The sequence below is a fragment of the Salvia hispanica genome, chromosome 4 (assembly GCF_023119035.1).
Source record: "Salvia hispanica cultivar TCC Black 2014 chromosome 4, UniMelb_Shisp_WGS_1.0, whole genome shotgun sequence".
NCBI classification, from domain to species: domain Eukaryota; kingdom Viridiplantae; phylum Streptophyta; class Magnoliopsida; order Lamiales; family Lamiaceae; genus Salvia; species Salvia hispanica.
The window spans coordinates 42922816-42945664 of record NC_062968.1 but is presented as its reverse complement, the minus strand read 5'-3'; the positions used below and the strand labels follow the sequence as shown (position 1 = coordinate 42945664).

At 35.9% G+C, this 22849-nt stretch overlaps 4 protein-coding genes across 8 annotated transcripts; 2 read left to right on the top strand and 2 right to left on the bottom strand.

Annotated features, from left to right (window-relative positions):
* Nucleotides 1-2215: 2215 nt before the first annotated feature.
* Nucleotides 2216-5255, top strand: LOC125223183 (serine--glyoxylate aminotransferase-like). Of its 2 annotated transcripts, none has more exons than XM_048126199.1 (5): nt 2216-2336; nt 2749-2967; nt 3399-4050; nt 4202-4412; nt 4993-5255. In XM_048126199.1, exons 2-5 carry the CDS (start codon nt 2763-2765, stop codon nt 5128-5130), a joined length of 1206 nt encoding a protein of 401 aa, XP_047982156.1. In that variant the 5' UTR covers nt 2216-2336; nt 2749-2762; the 3' UTR covers nt 5131-5255. The 2 variants fall into 2 exon arrangements, with proteins under 2 accessions (XP_047982156.1, XP_047982154.1); XM_048126197.1 differs by lacking the exon at nt 2216-2336 and adding an exon at nt 2530-2549.
* A 568-nt stretch (nt 5256-5823) lies between these two features.
* Nucleotides 5824-10889, top strand: LOC125224120 (homeobox-DDT domain protein RLT1-like). Of its 4 annotated transcripts, none has more exons than XM_048127471.1 (9): nt 5824-6085; nt 7296-7403; nt 7514-8164; nt 8516-8592; nt 9157-9186; nt 9282-9755; nt 9864-9938; nt 10033-10127; nt 10618-10889. In XM_048127471.1, exons 1-9 carry the CDS (start codon nt 6076-6078, stop codon nt 10688-10690), a joined length of 1593 nt encoding a protein of 530 aa, XP_047983428.1. In that variant the 5' UTR covers nt 5824-6075; the 3' UTR covers nt 10691-10889. The 4 variants fall into 4 exon arrangements, with proteins under 4 accessions (XP_047983428.1, XP_047983432.1, XP_047983430.1 ...); XM_048127473.1 differs by lacking the exon at nt 5824-6085 and adding an exon at nt 6583-6603; XM_048127474.1 differs by lacking the exon at nt 5824-6085 and adding an exon at nt 6845-6863.
* A 905-nt stretch (nt 10890-11794) lies between these two features.
* Nucleotides 11795-13064, bottom strand: LOC125221127 (glucan endo-1,3-beta-glucosidase-like). Its single transcript, XM_048123251.1, has 2 exons — nt 12998-13064; nt 11795-12738 (listed from the first exon to the last, which is right to left on the bottom strand). The coding sequence occupies exons 1-2, from the start codon at nt 13062-13064 to the stop codon at nt 11795-11797; spliced, it is 1011 nt and encodes a 336-aa protein (XP_047979208.1).
* Nucleotides 13065-13576: 512 nt separating this feature from the next.
* Nucleotides 13577-14950, bottom strand: LOC125217564 (glucan endo-1,3-beta-glucosidase-like). The gene is made up of 2 exons (XM_048119080.1): nt 14829-14950; nt 13577-14553 (listed from the first exon to the last, which is right to left on the bottom strand). The coding sequence occupies exon 2, from the start codon at nt 14497-14499 to the stop codon at nt 13618-13620; it is 882 nt and encodes a 293-aa protein (XP_047975037.1). The 5' UTR covers nt 14500-14553; nt 14829-14950; the 3' UTR covers nt 13577-13617.
* Between the last annotated feature and the right edge of the window lie 7899 nt (nt 14951-22849).

Genomic DNA, 22849 nt, shown 5'->3' with positions numbered 1-22849 from the left:
CGATCTCTGCATACATACCCAGCCAGGTAGATATCTCGGGAGCCCTCTCAATGTTTTTTCTTTTGCCATTTTCATCCATTTTTACATATGCTCAACAAACTCGTCACTTAATCAATTGGTACGTAATTGACATAAAACCATGATTCGAACTATAAAACTTGAGAATAAACAAGTCACTCGACTAGTCAAAAGCTGCAAAACAATGAGTTTATCAAGATTCAGGCTTACCTATTTTTAGGGTAAATAGTCATTTAAATCACCAAGATTCGTCAAAACTGGTTTATCCCACAATATTTAAAATTCACTAATTAAATCACGAAGTTTCAATTTTTCTAGTTTATCCCATGGTCAAATTTTAGGTGTAATATTTGCATCTATACATTGAAATCCATCTTGAAATATCAATCCAACTTTAAGATCAAGCTCCTTGTGATTATACTTTGAATTATACACGCATCTTTTTCGTGATTTAAATCTCAATCCACGTCAACAAAGATTCCACTTAAAATTCGACTCATGGGATAAACTAGAAAAATTGAAACTTCGTGATTTAATTAGCGAATTTCAAACTTTGTGGATAAACCAGATTTTGACCAAACTTGGTGATTTAAATAGCTATTTTTCTTATTTTTTATAATAAAAAACTACCCTCCCTCCATCCCAAGCTAATTGCTCCATTTCTATTTTGGATAAAAATTAGGATATTTAATTACAGTACTACAAAATTAGACTAAATTAAATGTCCGCTTATTAAACCTAATATCCAAATTAATTAAAGAATCCTTACCTCCCACCTATCCAATCCGCCGAATACCTCTCATTTCCAAGATTCAATTATATGTATTTCAAGTTTCCAACGATTTTCTGTTGCTCATTTTAGCAGTTATTAATATTTTGCACTACTTTTCAACGTGATCGTATATCTGCCTCAATTGTCTTCAATAATTGAAAGAAAATGCATGTACAAGAAAATCTGGTGTTTGCATATTGATAGCTTGTGTTAGGATGAGAAGATATAAACAAAAATAGTGATGAATAGAAAAGAAAGGCAAGGATAAAAACAAAATGCAGAAAACCATAGTTGTGTGGCTTTGGTATCCATAGAGAATGGTGTGGCTGAAAGCCCTTTATCCCTTTATCTCTTGCCATATTCTTTCCACCTCAATCTTTTCAACTCTTCTATGGTGTGTATACTTGTGGACCTTCTCTTCTTTTGTTGTATTTATAGATTAAGCACACATTTATGTATCATGATTGCATTTCACGCACACATTTATGTATCAAGATTACATTTTATGCATAATTTTTGTAAAAATCTATCTTAGAAAATATGAAGTGAATTCTATACTCAATCCCCAAATCTTATAATTTCCATAAGTACCTTATTTGCATCACCCATTTGTCCCACGAGCATATATTTTGATATGTAACATATTAAATCTGATTTAATATCATGTTTTTTAATAATAGATAATATGTTATAATTAAATTTAATTAATACTTCATTTGTCACATTAAAAATGAAACATTTTTGTATATAGGTTGTCCCAATAAAAATGACACATTTCCTAAAATATAAACATCACCATATTTCTTTTTCTCTTTCTACTTAATTTACAAAACAATACCATAGAAAACCATGTGCATGCCAAAAAATAAAGATTTCATATTTAGTGTGTCAAACAGAGTATTTATTATAATTATGATTTAAATTAGGTAGGAGATGGCCGAATGCTATCTAGAAGAATCACACAAAACAAAACTATATAGTATGGTGTAGTTCCGTAGATTTTTCTATGAGTAAATTAGTCATAGGTGAATGTAGGATTATTAATCCTGAGATATTATTTAATATTGACATTATAGAGAAAGGTCAAGATATATTATCATATAGGCCAATCTTTTAGAAAACACAATCGAACAAGAGATAAATTAGTGATGATCTTTAATCACAAGTACTAATGGCAATCGAACTCCCCATTAATGATTTGTTTGTGTTGTAGCAAACAGTAGATTAGGAGGTTACATTATGCCCTAATTAGTACAACAAATTAATCACAAGCACTCATTAGTTTACACATTTAGTTTTTTTTCAGAAAATCTAGAGGCGGATTTGGAATATTAGAAGAAATGGAGGGGTATGAGGGCATAAAGGAAAAAAAAATCTTTATGTTGCTGACATGAGATGATGTCCGTTGGATTAACATTGGTGTAACTCTTATCTGCCACGTAAGAATCCCAATGTGGGGCCCACGACCTCTTATAAAATATTATTCAACTCTATTCATCTATCATTGGGTGCTCTGTCTCTCTGCTCAATTCCCACTGTCACACAGGTAAACACATTTCCTTATCCTCTCCATTCAATTTTTGTTTTTGTATTTATTGTACATGCATGAGCCATGCCATGCATCTAGTTTACTACTGGATACAGCGATAATTTTCTGTATTTCAAACATGAGGTGCATATATTAATAAGTAACAAAAAAATTAAACTGATTTCTGTATTCCCACTGAATTGAAGTAGTCCTACTCCTACAAACAAGAGTGTGAGAAGATAACTTTTCTTCAAAATATGTTGTGTTTTATGTATTGATATGGATAGTAAGAGGACTGTGTGTTAGTATGTTTTGATATAGAGTGGTACTAGGACTAGTGATACATATATTAAAGCAACATATATATGTATGGTTTTGTTTGATTGTTGAAATATGTATGTATCTAACTAATAGTATTTGTATTTGGTAGGGAGTGTTAAGAAGATGGATTATGTGAATGGACCCGGAAGGAACCACCTGTTTGTTCCGGGGCCTGTAAATATTCCGGATCAGGTTATCCGGGCAATGAGCAGAAACAACGAGGACTACCGCTCCCCGGCCATCCCTGCTCTCACTAAAACCTTGCTTGAGGATGTCAAGCAGATCTTCAAAACCACCTCTGGAACTCCTTTTCTCTTCCCCACTACAGGTCCCTATGTTCCCTTACTAGTTAGTTACTCTTTTATGCACATATATAGGAGATGGTTCATTTGAAAATTCTGTTAAAATGAGAACTCTGAGAACAAAATAAAGCACTTTGTATAAGACTGATATGTCTTGTGATGTCAACTGATATTAATGTATCGATGAATTAATATGATTTTCAGTTCTCAAAATTCTCATTTTAACAAAGTTTTCATTGGAATCACTCCCTAATCCTGATTTTCAGTCATCAACATCATCTCTTTGACTTTGATTTGGAGGTTAATTGTCTATATATCTATTCAATTGACTACACAAGGAACTCTACCATTCAAATTGCATATGCCAAATTTAAAAATAGTTTTATGACATTCCAATCAAATGAAGCTAGTTTATATAATTGATTTAGAGGCTAATTAATATGAAAAAATGGAACAGGCACGGGCGCGTGGGAGAGCGCCCTAACGAACACGCTCTCCCCTGGCGACCGGATCGTTTCGTTCCTGATTGGGCAGTTCAGCCTCCTGTGGATCGACCAGCAGCAGCGCCTCAACTTCAACGTGGACGTGGTCGAGAGCGAGTGGGGCCAGGGCGCCAATCTGGACACCCTGGCCTCCAAGCTGGCCGAAGACAGGGCCCACACCATCAAGGCCATCTGCATCGTCCACAACGAGACGGCCACGGGTGTCACCAACAACCTCGCCACGGTCAGGAAGATCCTCAACCAGTACAACCACCCGGCCCTCCTCCTGGTGGATGGCGTGTCCTCCATCTGCGCCCTCGACTTCCGCATGGACGAATGGGGCGTGGACGTGGCCCTCACCGGGTCCCAGAAGGCGCTCTCCCTCCCCACCGGGATTGGGATCGTGTGCGCCAGCCCCAAGGCGATCGAGGCATCCAAGAGCGCCAAATCGGTGAGAGTGTTCTTCGATTGGAAGGACTACTTGAAGTTCTACAAGATGGGGACTTATTGGCCCTACACACCTTCCATTCAGCTGCTCTATGGATTGAGGGCAGCTCTTGATCTCTTGTTTGAGGAAGGACTTGATAATGTCATTGCCAGGCACAACCGCCTCGCCACTGCCACCAGGTATGTGTTAATAAACCAATTGGTGATAGGAGGATCGAACTATAAGATGAGACTTAATTACTTATATAGTAGTTTCAGACTTTCAGTTCTCTTTTTGTACTGATATGAGATGTCGTTATAGTTATTCTGTTGTATGTATATGGTTGGATAGGCTGGCTGTGGACGCGTGGGGGCTGAAGAACTGCACGCAGAAGGAGGAGTGGCATAGCGACACGGTGACTGCGGTGGTGGTTCCAGGATACATAGACAGCTCGGAGATCGTGCGGAGGGCGTGGAAGCGCTACAACTTGAGCTTGGGGCTGGGCCTCAACAAGGTGGCTGGCAAGGTTTTCAGAATAGGCCATCTTGGCAACCTTAATGAGGTGTGTCTTGTTTTCATCCATAATTCACATATACTCCCTTCATTCACCACCGAAACCTGACACATTTTGCCATTTTTGAGTATCCGCCTATTTAAAGACAAATTTACCTTTTTTCACTTTTATTAAGTGGATCCCATACTCCAGTAACTCATTACACTAATATTCTATTATCAAATTAATATATAAAAATAGACCTACATTACCTATTTTTCTCATTATCTTTCTTACTATACCAAATCGTCTCACTTTAAAACTACTCCCTCCGTCCCACATAATTTTACACAGTTTGACTTGACACGGGTTTTAAGAAATATAATAGAAAGTGAGTTGAAAAAGTTGATGGGATGTGGGTCCTACTTTTAAAGTATTGGTTTTATAATAAAATGTGAGTAGGAATGAGTTAGTGGAATATGGGATCCACTACAAAAAATGGTAAAAGTGAAATAGGTAAAATTATGTGGGACGGAATAAAATAGAATACTGGGTAAAATTATGGGGGACGGAGGAAGTATGTATTAAAATTTGTTATCATTTAAAAAGTTAGAGTATCAATAACATCTGCTGATCATTGATTTTGCAGTTGCAACTATTGGGGTGTCTTGGTGGGGTGGAGATGGTGCTCAAGGACGTCGGATATCCGGTGAAGCTCGGAAGCGGCGTCGCTGCTGCAGCCGCATACTTACAGAACACCACCCCTTTGATCCCTTCAAGGATTTGATTTCTCACACATATTTTACTTTTGTGATATGCTCTCATACTGTAAAAATTGCACCTTAATTTCCAACTCCTATGCCTGTAATCGGTTTATGTGTTCCTTAATGCAATGCTACCTTATTTGCAATAGCTATCGATGTATCTCGTTTGAGTCAACTAGTCAGTAGCTACTATATTAAAAAAAGTTAGATTATGGTTTCATATTTATTAAAGTGTCTTATGTTACATTTGCATATCATTCAAATGTATAGAACTTTTTCAATAAAAAAAGGATGATGACGTGAAATTTCTTGAATCTGAGAAAATGAAAACTCATTTTCACACAGAATGATTCTAATCAAAATATATAGTGAGAAAACAATGAATAAGTATCAAATTTATTTTTCGATCAGAGAAAAAGGAGATTATTTGAATTGAAACATAAATCTCATTTTTAACATAAGAGATCTAGTTAATCATTTCCATATAAGCATGAAAATATTAAAAACAAACCCAAAATTGTGCAGAAAGAATATACCAATATTTTGAAGAATTTCAATGTAACTTTTGTATTCTGGTGAGATTTTCAGGAATATTGACTGCAATTAATTAAGAAGGCTATTAAAATTTGAATATTAATGAGCAGTTAAATCATGAATGCAACGAATATTTATTCAATAATCAAATATTCAAAACTAAGCAGAAAAAAGATTTGCAGATCAAACTGCAAACATAATTAAATAACCCAGAAAATAAAAATTTGTTCATCCTTTTCTCGTTCCACTTTCTCTCTCTGTCTATACATGGATTGAATTGATAGTCCGTCGAGATTAGCTTTCTTTCTCTACTTGAATTCACCGCCAAGTTGAGTGGGGGATGGAGCGTTGATGGTTCGATACAGAGGAGAACGTGTTGAAACCTAATTTGAAAGGGCAAATTCAATTGAGGAATAGTTGCTCGCGGCTGAATCATGAGAGAAGGTATGGATTGATATCTTTTCAAGTTTAATTAACGTATCAGATCACGATTGACTCGTGATGTTGTTGGAGAACTTGATTTAGTTGGATTCCACATTTAGGTATCCTTCTGTTTCCCGAGTTTGATTTTAAGATTTTTGTTGTGCAATGTCGTCGTGAATTTTTATCCAAATTTTATTGCTCACTTTTTTTTTGGAATTGGCTTTAAGTTTTGTTTTCAATTTTGATTTTGTATTAAAGATTTGTGTGAATTTTTTCCGTTTCATCATTGTTACTGTTTCTTTTGCTGCTGAAAGCTGCAAAAACATTAAGCTGATTTTCTTACTTTAGGTTGAGATTTGTCGATGAAAAGATGAACTACATACATGATGTATTTGAGCAGTCTGGGTTTTAGCTGAATGGCGATGCATGGAAGTTATGTGAAAAACGAGGCATATTATGGACTCTGATCTTTGGATGCGTGTTATTATCTAGTACTCCACTATTCAACCAGATGACATAAAGTTGTCATATTGTTGTAGGTTTGAATATGACTTAGTAGTTTGCTGTTACGACATTGTGTATCCTTCCCTAGCAATGTTCATGTATGTAGAGGAACAACATTCTTCATATTGCCAGTTAAAAGTTATCGATGAGCTTGTCAAGAGATTATGAGCCTGAAGATAGAAGATGCCAACATTTTAGGATTCATTCATCCATGGGCACTGAAATATAAACACGTAGATACCAATTCATTTGGTTGGATGCAGAAGTGGGTATAGATAATTGTCTCCATCCAATAGTAATTTTTTCTTGACTCAAAATGCCTGGATACGTTATTACTCTTTTGAGGCATATAAATGCTTTCTATGTGCGTAATATAATGTGAGAAGCAGAGATTAATGAGATACAATCTCTCATAGATGATGATAATGATTTGCCTTCATGTATGCATAAGATCTACTTATGTTGGTATTATGTTTTATCTTTATGAGTGTCTATAGATTAGATCCAAAAGAAGTCAGTGATGGAAAATCAAAATATTTACACAATTGAGATTTGTTCCTTCTTCTAAATGAAGTGCTAAATAAGTTGTTTTCCTACCTTATGATCTTTTACTCCAATCACATATGTCCAATAGGAAGTTGCTAATGAATATAAAATTGTTGGTGCACATTTGCTGATAGCTCTTTAATACTTACCACATATGATTTTGATTATTAATGTTTTTCAGGATCATGTGAGATGCAGCATGAAGATGATAAATCTCTTTCAGAGAAGAACAAGAAAAGGATAGTGAAGACACAGGCTCAGGTTCAAGCATTAGAGAAATTTTACAATGGTGAGTTAGTCTCTTAAATTCTTAATATTGTGATATATCCTGTCCTGTCGTTTACTTGTGAAATTTCTTTTACACTGTTGTTAATTTAAGGGCTGGTTTTGTTCTACCAGAGCATAAATATCCTTCAGAATCCATGAAAATACAAGTTGCGGAGTCCATAGGTTTAACAGAGAAGCAAGTTTCTGGATGGTTTTGCCATAGGAGGTTAAAGGATAAAAAATTAATCAATGGAGAAAATCATGCCACTGTAAGGCAAGATCGGTCAAGTGGAGTCGTACAAGACCGTGGCAGCGGGCATAGGCAAGATTCATGTGGTAGCACAAAACAGGGGGATGATAAGAATCTCGATACCAGGGAAGTGGAAAGTGGAAGATTGACTGCAAAAGACTTTTCTGCTGCAGACCTTACGTATGAGCATGACAATCATTATGCTGGAAACTACAATCGTACAATTGATGATTCTTCAGGAAGTAGCAGTTCATTGCGGAATGCACCTCCTAATTACCAAAACGGGGATCCTTCTGACGTGTCTACTTCAAGGTACCTAATGCCAAAATTTCCATCTGATACAAAGGGTATAAAACCCAGGCCTGGCCCGTCAGGTTACTTAAAAGTGAAGGGTCGTCTGGAAAATCCTGCTGTAACTGCAGTCAAGAGACAGCTGGGAAAGCATTATCGGGAGGATGGTCCTCCTCTTGGCGTTGAATTTGATCCACTTCCTCCGGGTGCATTTGAATCCTCAATGCAGGAGCCGGTTGAAGGTAAGTTATTATAATGATGTTATTGTAATATAAATGTATATGGCCCTTTCAAAAGTTTCCTGATGTCATATGCAACTTTGATGACATGTGCATATAATTTTAAGAATTTGTTTGCTCAATTGCACCATTAGTCTCACAATGAGATCAGGCTTGTTATTCTTGTTACAAACTGCATTTCAACAATTCTGGCCTTCTAGCTTGTGACCATATGTATATGTTCAAGTGTTTGTTTTTCTTTCTCTTTTGAATTACTCCATTTTTTACGAAAGGGAATTTTCAACTGTTTTGCATTTACAATCTGGATATTCACAGTTCACATTGTTCATCATTTCACTTTGGCCTTTGTATTAGGAAATTATCACACTGGAGAAGATGTACGTGGTTCACCTGATCATTTGAATGTTCGCCAGAATTCCAAGTATTTCAAGGTGAGTCGGTGTCACATAATTACATTTAGTTTTCCATCTCCTGCTTATGCCAAATATGATTTTGAACATCAAACAACCTATTACTCAAGGAGTGTGTACTCGAGCTTATTGGTCAAGTAATTCTACAATCTAGCAGGTCATACACGAGTCTCTGCTAGTCAATTTTGGGAGCTTGAATAATCTGATTTTGCCACTGTGTGCGAAGATGCATGAATGCAAAACAAGAGTATAGCAGTGTGTATGCATGATCTATTAGTCTTTTGTAGAATCTTTATCGGAGATATCTCCACTGTCCATTTTAAAATTCTTGATGTTTATAGTTTATCCATTAAGTAAGCTGCAAGCAATTAAGCTGAACAGTTTTTTCCATCTCTATTTCATGTTGCTGTATTGACCCTTGAATGTAATTGCAAAAATAAGCTGCTGATCTTTTGTTGTTTATCTTATATGTTGCTTTTGCCAGACACCAATCTAAAATCAGCATTAATCAGCTATCACTCTCTTTTTTTCTGGCTAAGCCGAACAGTCTTTTTTACTGATTGATGAATTTTTCTGGCTAAGCAGAACAGCCACAGACCTTATGCGCACATCCTTGTAATGTTTTCATTTCTATTTATCTTTTATACTGACTTTGAGTGGACTGTGCATCTGATATGATCTAGATTCTCCTCTAATCAAAATTCATTCAGGGATCTGAATACCCATCCAGCATGGCTCCATATAACTCTGATATTGATGGTACGAATTTCAAAACAAGGAGTGGCTCTGATATTCCTGATAGCTACGTTTACCGGAAGTCCAGGATAAAGACCTCTTTATCCAACAGTGGTTCCTATTATCCAAGGAGTAACTCTTCAGTGGAATTTACGGGAGGTAGTGGCAGAGATATACCAGGAGTTGGGAGTAGAGATGAGTATGGTTTGAGGCATAGACTTGGTGTTGAAGTTACAACAATGGATACAGTGCCAAGATATTCAAATCTGCAAGCTTTTGGTGGCAAAGTGAGAGAGAAACGAGCAGAGTCTTGGTCTCAAAAATATAATGATGTGAATGGAGGGGTTCCCTTTGGAGAATATACAGAACATGATAATTCCCCCTTGGCAACAAGAAGAAATGGCTACTACAGCTCTGCTGACAAAGGGCTCCGAAGAGAAGTTATTAAGGTTTTCTTTTCTCTTATATAAACTTTCTTACTTCCCACTATTTGTTTTTGCTTTCTGTCCCTTTGGTGTGTGCTGATGTTTTGTGCCTTCACACAATGTTTTATGCAGGATGATGGAATATATACTGATAGGAGGATGATAAATGAACATCAAATGAAGATCCCCATCAAGAATGATACAATTGTAATTTACGCGCCTGCATTTGTGCTAATATGCATAGACTGATTAGGTTATAGTCATTGACATACTTTTCTCTTTTCATGTTTCTTATTTATAGGCTAAGAAAAGATTAAGGGAAGACTTTCCACATCAGCAACCCTCAAAAGCAACATTGATGGTGGATACAACACTACACAACTATCAAGTCATAAGGTTAGATTCGGTCAATATAGTTTTTGGACAACTGATTGATATTGGTGCTTTTGCTTGATGTATCTGGACACTCAATATATCCGAGTCTTCTCAAACAAATTACGAACTCAATCATTTGACAAATGGACTAATTGATGCCTGAATCTTGCATTATATAAATGGCCAATGCTGTCTGTATCCAGACACAATGTTAGTATCTTGCTGACAGTGTCCTCAGATAATACTTCACTCAAACACCAATTCACATAGACCAAATAAATTTTGCAAATTTCAAGGACCTGGAATCATGCTCAAATCTAGAGGGGATTTTAGCAAGCATTTGTTTTCTAAATCCTTGTGGTTTCTGGTTCGTCTGTGTCTTTATATGTAGAAATGTTCTAGCATGCGTTGCCTTGCCTTTTTCCTATTCCAATCTAGAAATGTCGTCTACTGCTCTTTCATCATCTTTCTTTTGACCTAATGTTGCAACATACTGTATTTGTATCTTTAGGTCCGCAACAGAGATGCCATCAAGCTTTAGTGAAGACGACGAAAGTGGTGGAACGAGTTCTTCAGTGGATTGAAAAAAGGCGAAACTATGGAGCTTTTCACTGCTTGCGGAGAGCTGGAAATATGTACAGTTAAAATAATTTTATAGCATTGTAACATAGTATTAGCTATGTGGGGCTGCAGGAACCTTGATTATATAGAAGATGGCCCCAATGTGAATCATTCTTGTCTCAAGTTTGCTAATTTTTTCCGTGATGAGAATTAGAATTTTAACGTATGGCTATTTATTTTTTTAATTATAGATTGTGTAGTTCTTCTTGGTAGTAAAACACCATTTTTCCTAGTAGTTATTCTTAGTAATAAAAAACAATTAATTGAATTCAAGAATTATAGCTAGTGTGACCGTATGGGAGGTATAGAATTATAAGTCAAAATTGAGTTTGCAAACAAAAAAGCTTTGAAGTGCTAGGTTTTTAACTGTAACTAACCCTATTTCTCAAGAAGCCATATATAGGATCGAGATATGATAAGATCAGTTCGGGGAAGATTCTCAATTAACAATATATATAAGCATCATTATCACGAGTCACCACTAAGATATTAATGCAAAAACTTTTCTAACACCAACATTTCATAGGAGTTATTCTTCAGTAAAATATCCTGTCTCCTAGTGCAATACTATATGTTTTCTTACCTTGATTTTCTCTTTCCAATAACTGTCATAGCAAAAGCTCAAACTATGTCTTAAGAAATTTTCACAGGACAATTTTTTACTTCTTTTTGGATGTGTTTGGTTTTGATGCAAATCAAATCAATCCACATGAAAATGCAAATTATTATCCTTTCAGAAGACTTAATTGATGTTCCACAACTGGAACTATGGATTAAAGCAACTAATGAGTTAATTGACGAATCTAATCTTCTATTTCTTACATATATATAAGAGTGAATTTAAATTGGAGTAAAAGGAATATACTAGTAGTAATACATGGACTAACAATCGAGTAAGAGCTGATGAAGAGATAAATACCGAAATCATAACAAAACATAATTTAATAGTAATAAACAAAGTATCTAAGCATGAGAAAAATAGAAGCAAAAACCAAAACAAGTGATTGCCAAAAATGCCCCCATCAGGAACGGAAAAAAACTTAAATTCACTCAAAATTAAAATACTACTAGTGTGATGGTGCTAGTTGGTATTTAGGAGTTTTATCAATATGATTAAAGAGGCCAAAATGCTGCTCGGTTGCACTGCCACTCTTCTCATTCTCATCAAACATGCCAAACAAGTATGTCTCCAACGCTTTCCCCTTTCTCTTCGGTGTTCCTCCTTCCACGTGCCCTATCAAATTCCGGTAATAAATCGCCGCCTTCTCAACACTCTCCACCACCCCATCTCCTCCCCCGGACGGCCACCCACTCTCCGAAATCACCACCTCCACACCGCCCCCTCCGGCCTTCTCCAGCGCGTAGTAAACCCCGTCAACCATAGCATCAAATATGTTCCTATACTCCAATCCATTGTCAACAAATTCTACTCGTTCCGAATTAAACAAGACGAAATCGAGACTTATATTCTTGTCTGCGAGGTAGGCAAAGTAAGGATATATGTTGACCAGAAGTGGAGATTCTTTCTTCACCAAAAATTCGACGATTGGAGCCATGAACGAGGCGTCTTTAAAGACGGACGCCGAGGGCGGAGAGGTGGACGCTAGTATCGCGGAATAGGCCGCGGTGGAGACCTTGATTTGGGTTTGTAGTCCGAATTTTGAGAGGGCGTTGTAGATGGATTGCATGGCGGGGAGAAGGAGAGGGGCAAATTCGGAATTGGAGGGGTCGATTTCGTTGCCGACGGCGATGTAGCGGATTTTGGTGGCGGGAAAGTGGGGAATGACGTTGGTTTGGATCCATGCGGTGGCGTCGGATTGGAGGGAGGGGAGGTCTGTGTTGGGGACGCCGAGGAGGAGCTCGATGTCGGAGCCTTGGAGGCCGGCGATGGTGGCCGGGTTAGGGTAGTAGATTCGCATTTTTTTTATTCCGTTGGCTTTGTAGAGCTCGACGACGTCGTGCTCCGGTGGTAGATTGTTGCCGACTCGCCCGTTGCATACTCCGATTGGACCTAATGATTGTAATATTTTTGCATATTTTTATACAGGCACAAACAACTCGCGTTACAATAAAACTAATTTCCAAGAACACAAACTTTCAATACAACATTTAAACTTAAACATGAACATGAAAACATAAGTTTATCAAAATTTAAACATATAAAATAGAAAAAGTTTTGAGTTTTGGATTGAAAATTAGTTAGCATATATACATATGAATTGCGAGCGATTATCAAAATAAAATTCTGCAATAAAGTTTATGATATTTACCTTGAAATTGAGATACCACAGCAGAGGTAGTAGCGGCCAAGAGGATTAATAGGTAAAAGAGAACCATCCTTACACTTACTAATGAATGAATAGACCAAATTTGCAGTGTGAATATTTTGATTTCAGAATGGTTTGGCTTAAATAGATGAATTTGGACGAATACACCAAAGTTAATTACATGGAAATCTCCCGAGTTTTGGAATGAGAATATTTTTCTTTCCAAACTCTATAAATTTAGTCGATTTTGTCCAATATTTCTCGCGCTTATATCTTTGGATCGTATCTTTCGTGTAGATTCTATGTTCCTTTCGTAAGTTTTGATTTTGTAAATGGACCGGTCGAAGGTTAACAACCCCCCCACCCCCCACCCCCCGGCGGTTGGAACCATGTACCAATGGTTCGGGACGTCCAACTTCATCTCTATGCGAACCCAAAATATGTAATTTTTTGACTTTTAAAATTCAATTATAGTATAATTACCCAAACACGGCCTTAGAGTAATTGTAGCATAATTATACTTGATTTTCTTTTTAAATAACATCAATAGTAGTAGTACTAGTATTTATTTTATAAATTATACTCCATGTAGTATTTAAGTTATAAATATATCCTCACAATGATCATGCTAGCTGGTATTTTGGAGTTTGATCAACAGGACTAAACAAGCCAAAATGGTTCTCAGTTTCAGCCCCATTCTTCTCATTCTCATCCAACATCGCAAACAAGTAAGTCTCCAACGCTTTCCCTCCCTTCTTCGGCGTCCCCCCGCCCACGTGCCTGATCAAATTCCGGTAATAATCCGCCGCCTTCTCAACACTCTCCACCGCCCCATCTCCGCCCCCGGACGGCCATCCCGTCTCGGAAACCACCACCTCCACGCCGCCCCCTCCGATCTTCTCCAGCGCGTAGTAAACGCCGTCAACCATTGCGTCGAACAAATTCGTATACTCCAATCCATCGTCAACAAATTCAACTCCCTCAGACTTAAACAGAGCGAAATCGACATATTTATTCCTGTCTCCCACGAAAGCAAAGTAGGGATACATGTTCACGAGTAGTGCAGATTCTGTCTTCACCAAAAAATCGACGATTGGAGCCATGAACGAGGCGTCTTCAAAGGAAGATGCCGAGGGCGGAGATGTGTCCTTGAGCACGGCGGAATACGTGGCGGTGGAGACCTTGATTTGGGTTTGTAGTCCGAATTTGGAAAGGGCGTCGTAGATGGATTGCATCGCGGGGAGAAGGAGAGGGGCGGAATTGGGATCGGAGGGGTTGATTTCGTTGCCGACGGCGATGTAGCGGATTTTGGTGGCGGGAAAGTAGGGAATGACGTTGGTTTGGATCCATTGTGTGGCGTCGGATTGGAGGGAGGAGAGATCGTCGTTGGGGACGTCGAGGATGAGCTCGATGTCGGAGTCGCGGAGGGCGGCGAGGGTGGCGTCGCTGGGGCCGTAGATTCTCATTTTTTTTAATTCCGTTGCCTTTGTAGAGCTCGACGACATCTTGCTCCGATGGTAGATTGTTGCCGTATCGCCCGTTGCATACTCCGATTGGACCTTCAATGAACTAACTTTGGTTAATTTATGACACCCACAAAATAATCAATACCAAAAATACTCCCTCCGTGAGACGTCTCACTTTGAACCGACACGATTGGTGAAGCTGAGACGAGTCTAGTATGCATTATTATATCTCTTACGTTTATTTTATTAAAAAATTTAAATAAAAAATCAAATGTGTGCGATAAATTCGGACTGGCAGTAGTTAATAGATCAAAAATATAGTAGTAAATTTGTATTGGTGAGTTGAATTAAGAAATTGAACGATTTACCTTGAAATTGAGATAACACAGCAGTCGTAGTAGCGCCCAAGAACATGAATAAATAAAAGAGCATCGGAGCCATCATATTATGTACTAACAAATGAATAAATAAGAGAGAATATTGAGAAAACTTGGTTGATTAATGCAATTGGAAGAGCAGATTTGAGACGTATTTATAGTGTGAAAATGGATGCAATCAATGCAAGAATTATGGTCACCATTCTACCCCATTGGAGACGGTAGACTCTTGTGTAGTGCTATTATATGCTATTATTACTATTAGTTGACTATTGTCATATCGTGTGTTCCAAGTTGCTACGTAAATGTTGGTTTGGCATAAATTGGACGACTTCACAACTTAGTGTAGTGCGATTTCATACTCGAATATTTTAAATTTATATGGTTATATTGTTCCGAGATTATATTTATGAGATATTGGGCATGAGTTGTGGTATCCAAGTATTGCATTATTGGATAATGTAATACGCAGTTTCAAATGTTATACTAGTATGATTTATGCATTTTGGTACAACTAGTTCATGTTGTGAGAGAGGCGGCGACAGTTAGTTCGTGTTGTATTCAAATTCGTACAATTTTCATTTCTTGTTCTGATCCATCGATGTAGGAAGATATTCTATTCAAGCATTCGTTATTCAGAACGAATGTAAATTGATTTTTTAAATAGCATTGACATCATGGTGACATATTTATAAAAATAGAAACATCCATCTCTTTTATTTTTCTCTCTTTTACTTTGTTCTCTTTATTTAACTCACATAACAACCTTTCATAAAATTCTCTATTGAACAAAAAATATTCCACATGAATGAAATATTTGGCTAAATCTCTACATTGAAATAAGCAAATGTAAAACCTATTCCTAAAGAAAAAGAAGGAAACACTGAGTAGTAAAGTTAGTTTAGGTACATAGACTAGGGATGGGTAGGTACGGTATACCTTATCGAAACACTATATTGTATACATACCTTTACATTATCAAAATTTTCGATATACCAAACTTCGGTATACCTATTTTCAGTATGACGAAATTCATACCGATATTTTTAGCATGAACTCCTTTAATTGAACTTGTATGATTTTCTTGATTTTCTTTGCTTATTAGTCTTATCTTTGGAGATTATTTTTAAACATGTTGAGTCTAGCAAGAACACATAATTTTGGAATTGCCTTATTCTAAATTATCTAATGTCTCTTTAATTTAGAATAAGGATTTAAAGAATAAGGAGCAAACAAAGATAAGGACCTTTCAGGCTAGAACCGATTAAAGGATAAACCAGGGGTCGATCTTTGTATGTTGAACTGTGATAAAAGTTAATCTAAAGCCTATTATGCCCTTGTAAGGGTGATAGGTTAGTGAGTAGAGTCTAAAAGACGTGATCAGCCTTCCCTAGGTGTATAATTCCTCAATCAGTGACCAATTGCGAGCGAGTGTAAAATCAACATTGTCCTTAAACCTATAACAACAAATTCACCGCTTTTTAGTAGTTTTAGTTAATTTTAGCAATTAAGCTCCTTCTCGTGAGTTCGGCCTTAAGTACTACTACCCTATCCTACTTAAGATGCCCACCTTTCTTTTTTAGTTTGTCTTACTCAAGATCTCCATTTATATATTTGAAAATAAATCTACCTCTCCTCTTTCTTCATTAAAATATTAAACTATTTTTTACTCTATACTTACTCCACCTAACAACCAGGGACGGAGACACCGGCGGCCAAGCCACCGCTCCAGCTGCCGGACCCAGACTCTCCCCCTCTGTAGCCGCCCCCGCCTTATTTCTGCCCCGGCGCCTCGGATAGCCAGAATTTGAAGACTACCCTTGAATTCGTGTGACTGTAACGGCGCCTCTGTATTTGTGCCCGGAGAAGAAGACTCAATTGGACTTTTAAGTGGTTATTAATTTTATTATGCCGTGGACTTTTGGTCTTGTGCCTTGGGCCTTTATATTTTTTAATTCGTAAATTTGTAATATAATGAAAGTATGGGCGGATCCAATTAATAACAAGTGGGTACCATTGTACCCCCAAGTTATAGAAGTAGCCTAGTGATAAAAGCATCATTTCGGTTCGATTCCTGTTTAGCGCATTTTTGGCTAAGTGCATTTCCGTCTATTTATGCTTATATATTACCTAATAATGTTTGATTAAATATAGTCATTTATTATTTGTTTTATCCTATACTCCACAGTAGGTATATAATAAAGCATGTATGGTTGAATATATGTTTATGATTTCTATTATGCTTATATTTTACTCCCTCCGTCCCGGATAATTCGTCTCAGTTTTCCATTTCGGTCCGTCCCACATAATTTGTCTCATTTCACTTTTACCATTTTTAGTAGTGGACTCCATATTCCACTAACTCATTCCTACTCACATTTTATTACTCCCTTCGTCCCGCTTAAGATGACACGTTTTCCTTTTTAGTCTGTCCCAACTAAGATGACACATTTCCTTTTTTGGTAACTTTCTCTCTCCAATTAATACACTCAACCACTTTTTCCCACTCCTATTAAAATATTCATCTTTCTTTATCTCTCTACTTTAATACTTCCACCCACTTTCTCTCTCCAATTAAACACTTTAACTAAGAGCATCCGCAATGGTGCTTAGGCCAGCCATAAAGCCACAATAGCCACCATTCTCTCCCCGCCACGTCAAAGCAACACTAAAAAATCCACCTGTTACATCAGATTTAGGTCACCCATAGCGCCACCGCAATAAAAATAATTCAAAATATACTACATTTACGGAATTAAAATTACGATAAAAATACGGAATTAAATTTACGAGACATATACGGGAAAATTCATTAATTTTATTTATTTAAATAAAAAAAGATACATTAACTAAAAATCATAAAAATAACATAATAAAAAAAATCCGGGCTTCCACACACGAGCCACCTTGAATCATGTTATAGTTTGCCGCTAGCCGAACGGGGGTCCCGACGGTAGAGATAGATGTTGTATGCATAGTCATCAGATCCTGACGGTAGAGTTTTTTTTGTCGCTAGATGTTGCTCATGTACATAAATTTAGAGATAGAGAAAATCGCGTTTATATAGTTTTTAAAAAATTTAAAAAAGAATTAAATTTTTTTTTTTTAAAAAAAGAATTAAAAAAATTTAAAAAAAGAATTAAAAAAAAAAAAAAAAAATTCAAGGCCAAGCTGATCATTGAACCGACGGTAGCCGACAATGGCGGCTAGCTGATCGGCCAACACCGGCTACCGGCTGACAAAGGATCGGCCAGCCCACGCCGATCCGCTCGCGATTTCGTGTTTGCCGATTGCAATGGTTCGGCTAAGCCGATCGGGCTAGCGCGACGAATCGGCTAGCTTGGTCGCTAGTCAACCGACCATTGCGATGCTCTAATAACTCCTAAAATCCCGCGTCTTCAAATTAAGCAACGTATTCATCTTAATGGGACGGAGGAAGTATAAAACTACTCCATATAAAGTAGGACCCACATTCCACTAACTTTTTCAACTCACTTTTCATTACATAAATCCCGTGCCCGGTCAAAGTGACCCGAATTATCCGGGATGGGGGGAGTAGATTCTATACAAAATATGGTACATTTTATTTTTAGTTTAAATATTTCGAACTTTTTATAAATTAAAATAAATTCTTTGTATATAAATATCTAAAAATTCTCAATTTAATAGTGAACTTTTTCAAGTAATAACACTAATTTTTTTTTTATTTAATGAAATGACTTAATAGAAAAATTTGAGATAACAAAACAAAAAAGATAGCTTGGATTTTATATTTTTAAGTTAATATAATTATTTATCACAACCTTAATATGAAATTTCTAGATCTGCCAATGAATAAAAGGAAATAGAAAAGCTATTTATAGTTGAATTTGTAAGCCCCAGTAGAGCAGCTCTCCTAAGCAAAATACATCTAATCTGCATTCACCGCATAAAAACACAAACACTATACAGTAGCAAAGTGTATAATTGTGAAACACTAATCTGAGATTTGATTATAAACTTATGTAGTAGTGCTCGAGTACTTAGCTGCAATATTTTGTTAACGTAGTTTCTTCTTTCTTAACAAATCAAGGAAAATTCATTAAATTTTAAATTCATATTTTCTCATAATTGTTAGGTTCTTGTTACTTATTCAAGAGATGAATAATTGTTTCCCGAAAACGAATTCAGAATTGCTTAATTGCAAAAGTGATAATTTAATGAATTTATAACTTGTTTTATGAACTTAATTTACCCCCTAAAAATCGTAGTAATAGAAACCATTGCCCAGATTATTATTTGAATCCGCAATGCTCGAAATCGATGTCGCTACCAGAACTACAAGACAAAAGAAGACTGCATTTAGCTGCCATTTTTCGCACGGGTTTAAGAACCATATACTTAATTTTATTTTTATGAGTCGTTTTCATTGTCTAATAGAGTGATGGACGAGATTGAAGGATACGAGTTGGATTATGAGAAGTAAAGGTTTCCATTATTATGCATTCACTTAATTGAGTAATGAAAAAAAGTTTAGAATGGAAGACATGCATATGTGCATGTAATGAAGATTTGTTAACATTGTGATGAAAATTCATCTTGACTATAATAACAAAAAATAAATTTAATTATGCTAACATAATTAAAGTGGCCAAAAATAGGTAATACCATAATTGAAAACTGTGCTACATAATTTATCCTTTTGCTTTAAATGTATTTATCGCCATGTGTCAAATTATATCATAAGATTTTCAAATCCAATGGATATTAAGAGTTATTTGCTATATGAAGTATTATAGTTTGATTATTATCCAGAATACATTCTGGATAGCCAGAAATAAATACACAAGTTTTAATGATTATATGAACTAAACAATTCATCTTCAAATTTATAAATTTCAATTATATATTTATTATATTATTATCAGTTTTAGACAAATTAATATTTATTTAGATAAATGAAATATCAAATTAAAATCATCTTGGCTAATTGAAGTAGTACAGACATGAACTATATTGATTAATACATCACCTATTTAAGGGCAAATTGCCTAAAAAGTCATGAACTTTCAACATAATTTGATTTTTTCTGTGAATTTTAAATGTTGCATGAAAAGTAACGAACTTTATCGGACTGTGTAAATGTCCCATTCGACCCAACCCGATAGATTTCCGACACAATTACTTATTCTACGTGGCGCGCCAGAGGCGTGACTTGGCAAACTCCACTAATTCTGATTGTTTCTCTTTTATTTTTGCAATCTCTAACCATGAACCTATTACAAACATACAAGTAGCACAAATGAAAACATACAAATCGAATTCAACATACAAATCGACATAAACATTCAAATCGAATTCCACAAATCGAATTCAGCATAAAAGTAACATTAATTTCATTATTTGAATTGAACCCTAAATTTGTCATTTGTCAAGTCACGCCTCCGACGTGCCACGTAGGATAAGTTTGTGTCGGAAATCTATCGGGTCAGATAAAATGAGAAATTTACACAGTCCGATAAAATTAATGATTTTTCATACAATATTTAAAGTTTACCGAAAAAAATCAAACTATTCTGAAAGTTCAAAATTTTACTGGCAATTTGCCCCCAGTTTAAACCATATAGACATCCTGCGCCCACCACAACATGAATTAATATACATTTGACAACCTTGTAAAGACGAAACAATTAGTAAATTAAATATCATAACTCATCTTGGCTCTTGGCTAATTGAAGTAACACCAACATGAGCTATATTGATTAATCACTTGTTTAAGCCATGTAAGCAAACCTTGTGTCCACCACAAACAATAAAAGTGCTTCCTCCGTTCGATAATAGTGGAGTCATTTTGTCATTTTGATACATTCCACAGTAGTTGAGTTACTTTCATTTTTAGTAAAAGTTATCACATTTCGTCTCAATTATATTACTTTCTACTCCCTCCGTCCGCCATTAGGAGTCTCATTCCTGGGCGGCACGGATTTTAGGAAATGTTAAAAAAAGTGGGTGGAAAAGTTAGTGAAATAGGAATCTCACTTGTATATATTAGTTTTAAATTAAATGTGAGTGGAATGAGTTAGTGGAAAGTGGGACCCTATTACCACTTATGGTAAAAGTGAACCGGGACTCTTATTTGCAGACGGGCTAAAATGGAAAAACGAGACTCTTATTCGCGGAGGGAGGAAGTATTACCTTATTATTTCTTCATCTCTCTACTTTTTTTATTTTCTACTTTATTCTTCCTTTTATTTTTAAACTTACTTAATAAAGTTTTTCTTAAACTATGTGCCAAAAAAAAACCGTCTCCTCCACTATCCGCAGGGAGTATACATTAGTCTTGTACAGATGAAACAATTAGTAAATTTAATATTATAACACATACAATTAGTAAATTTAATATTATAACACATAATTGCTAATTAAAGTAGTATAGACATGCGGCTAACTGAAAGTGGTACAGACATGAACATATTGGTTAATAAATCACCTATTTTAAGTCGTATAGACCCACCTTGCGACCACCACAACATTAAGTACACATTTGACAACCTTGTAAAGACGAAACAATGGAATATTAAATTTAATATCATAAAACATCTTCGCTAATTGAAGTAGTACGGACATGAACTAGATTCGGCTAATACATCACTTGTTTCAGCTATATAGACACACCTTGCACCCACCACAAACATTATTAATGTATGCATTTGACAATAGCTCGCAGGAGCAGGCAGAGGCAGAGTTACAAGAATACTACGGAGTATAACATTTGACAACCTTGTAAAGACAAAACAATTACTAGTAAATTCCATATCATAACACGCATCTTGGCTAATTGACGTAGTACAGGCAAGAACTATATTAGTTAATACATCACTTGTTTGCATATAGAGACACATTGCGCCAAAACCTAGGGCTGGCTAAATATATCGAAATACCGAAATACCATACTTATCGTACCGAAAAAATACCAGAAGTACCGAATTTGCGGTATACCGCAAGTTGCAGTACGGTATGATACCTTACCGATAGATTTCGGTACGATAAAGGTATAGATTTTCCTATACCGCACGTACGATATTTGCCAAAAATTCGATATACATGTTGTATTTAATATTTATACAACAAATAGTTAATATGTTAAAATCCCTAACCCTACTTCCATATTTTAGTTCAGTCGCCCCCAACCCCAAACACACTCACGCAGAGATGCAAATCAAGTCTACCGTATAGATTTGATTGTCGTGTAGTTTTAATATTTTGGACATTATTTAAATAGGTGAAATTTTATGTTAAATATTTGGCTATAATAGAATTTTTTTGGTATGAAACACATGTATAACGGTATGACATACCTTATTTTGGTATATCGTACTCGGTATGCCATACTTTATTTCGGTATACTGCAATACGGTATGGTATACCGCATAGACGGTATGGTAACAGTATCAGAAATAATCATACCGAAAATTTGGTAAGATATAGGTATGACATTTTCTCATACCGCAATTTGCGGTACGGTATGTGGTATGACATTCTCGGTGCGGTATACCATACCGTGCCACCCCTAGCCCAACCACAACATTAATCAGTATACATTTGAGAACCTTGTAAAGACGAAACAATAGTAAATTCAATATCATATCGTTGATTTACCGAATTTTTTAGTATATCGACATTTCGATATGACTGATTATAAATATTGATACCATAAGATTTTTTCGATACACTGTACCGTTCAATGTACCATAAAAATATGATATACTCATGTTGTCTCAACTAAGTTGATTCACTTCTTTTTTGCACTCGTTTTTAAAAAATCGTAAAAAATAGTTAAAATGGATATATAATAAAGTAAAAGCGAGAATATTGTAGATAAGACTAATCTCTATATTATTCTCGCTTTTATTTTACTATATATCCACTTTAACTATTTATTAGAGATCACTTAATAAGGGAACACTTAATTAACTCTAGTATTTTAATTAAATACCCTGATTCTTACTCCACTTAAAATAGAAATAGTTTAA